This window comes from Colobus angolensis, unplaced genomic scaffold (genome assembly GCF_000951035.1).
Source record: "Colobus angolensis palliatus isolate OR3802 unplaced genomic scaffold, Cang.pa_1.0 Scaffold9423, whole genome shotgun sequence".
Lineage (NCBI taxonomy): Eukaryota > Metazoa > Chordata > Mammalia > Primates > Cercopithecidae > Colobus > Colobus angolensis.
In genome coordinates this window covers 1-2,146 of record NW_012123403.1, presented here as the reverse complement: position 1 = coordinate 2,146, position 2,146 = coordinate 1, and the positions used below count along the sequence as shown (strand labels likewise).

Here is a 2,146-nt window from a genome sequence, read left to right as displayed (position 1 = left end):
GCTAATTTTTTGTATTTTTTTTAGTAGAGACGGGGTTTCACCGTGTTAGCCAGGATGGTCTCGATCTCCTGACCTTATGATCCGCCCGCCTCGGCCTCCCAAAGTGCTGGGATTACAGGCGTGAGCCACTGCGCCCGGCCAACAGAAAGGATTTTCTAGCTCCTGTAAGGAAGCAATACAGCTAAGGATTTCCTCTAAATAGACGGAAAACGCAGCAGAGGGCCTCAGGAGTACATGCTGAGGCCAGAGCAGATTCTCTTTCCATCAAGAGGCCCACTGTCCCACCTAAACCATTGCTCTGAGCAATGAATCCCCCCTGTATGACTCCCAGGGGTTCAAGACCAGCCTGGGCAACAGAGGGAGACTGTCTCTGAAAAAACAAAAGAATTGGCTAGGGCTGAGTCTGTGGCTCCTGCCGTTCCCTTCTCAGCCCCCTCTATCCTTCCTTCTCCCGTAATCCCTGTGACCTCACTTTCCTTGGAATGAAGGGTTCAAAGATGCTTGCCAGCTTCTCTGCCCCCTCAGCCCTGTCTCCTTCTCAACTCCAGTGCCTATGACCCCCCCAGACAACTTGCCATCAAGTCCCCTGCCCCTGGTGCCCTTGGACAGTCGCCCCTGCAGCCCTTTCCCCGGGCAGAGCAACGGAATTTCCTGAGATCCTCTGGCACCTCCCAACCCCACCCTGGCCATGGGTACCTCGGGGAACGTAGGTAAGGAGACAGGGAAACGCACTGCTCATGGGCCCAGGTGTTTTTTCTTTAATTCCTGAGCGTTCTCCATAAAGACTTGAGCTGTGGGGTGGTGCAGGCGGGGGGCGGCGGAATAGAGAGGGAGAGATACTGACACCCCAACCCTCTACCCCCAATTCCAGAGCCCACTCTAAAAGCCTAGGAGTAACAGGCTCGAGGAGGGATTAATTTAAAGTTCTCTTCTCTTCTCTTCTCCAACCACATCCAGCTCCGTCTTCCAGCAGCCCCTGGACATTTGCCACTCCTTCACATCTCAGGGAGGGGGCCGGGAACCCCTTCCAGCCCCCTACCAACACCAGCTGTCGGAGCCCTGCCCACCCTACCCCCAGCAGAGCTTTAAGCAAGAATACCATGACCCCCTGTATGAACAGGCGGGCCAGCCAGCTGTGGACCAGGGTGGGGTCAATGGGCACAGGTACCCAGGGGCGGGGGTGGTGATCAAACAGGAACAGACGGACTTCGCCTACGACTCAGGTAAGAGACTAGGGTGGGGCAGGGTGGCATGTAATCAAGTGAAGAATTCAGTTAAGCCCAGAATGTCTCCCGAGTTTTTTATATTGCTGTTTACCATTTCATATATCCAACCCACCCACCCACTTTTTTCTTCACAATTTCAAAAGAATTGTTATTTTTCTTTCTTTCTTTTTTTTTAGACGGGGTCCTGCTCTGTGGCCCAGGCTGGAGGGCAGTGGCACGATCTCTGCTCACTGCAACCTCCACCTCCCGGGTTCAAGCAATTCTCGTGCCTCAGCCTCCCAAGTACCTGGGATTACAGGCACCAGCCACCATGTCCAGCTAAATTTTTGTATTTTTAGTAGAGACGGGGTTTCACCATGTTGGCCAGGCTGGTCTTGGACTCCTGCTTCCCAAAGTGCTGGGATTACAGGCGTGAGCCACCGTGCCCAGCCTAAATGTTGAACTTTAGATGTTTTCTTTGGTTAATAATCAGACACTAGTCTGATGTATAAACTAGACATAATGTAAATAGCCAAAATGTTCTTGTCTCACTGCGGATCTCAGAAAATTGATACCCAGAGAGGGAAGGAGGCTGTACCAGTCACCCAGCTGGTCTTCAAAGTGCAGAAGGTATCAGAAGCCCTCCCTGCTGCTTGTGTGACAGGCTCTGGCCTTGCTCTGCCCCCTCCATCCCCGCAGTAGCTTTCCACAGCCCCACCACCAGGATCAAGAAGGAGCCCCAGAGTCCCCGCACAGACCCGGCCCTGTCCTGCAGCAGGAAGCCGCCACTCCCCTACCACCATGGCGAGCAGTGCCTTTACTCCAGGTGAGCCCCAGCCCGGACCTGGTGAAGGGTAGGGGAAGGTTTCCTGAGGAGGGAGGCAGGGGGCACCCATCAGCAGAGGGGTAGCAGCTGAGATGCAAGTTAGACAACAGAAAGG

General features: G+C 54.0%; 1 protein-coding gene across 1 annotated transcript; it reads left to right on the top strand.

Moving 5' to 3' along the window:
- Positions 1-525: 525 nt before the first annotated feature.
- Positions 526-2,031, top strand: LOC105504666 (ETS translocation variant 4; the record flags this gene model as incomplete). The annotated part of the gene is made up of 3 exons (XM_011932168.1): positions 526-710; positions 958-1,223; positions 1,905-2,031. Coding segments are annotated over 3 exons (578 nt in total), but the record flags the coding sequence as incomplete, so codon positions are not given.
- Between the last annotated feature and the right edge of the window lie 115 nt (positions 2,032-2,146).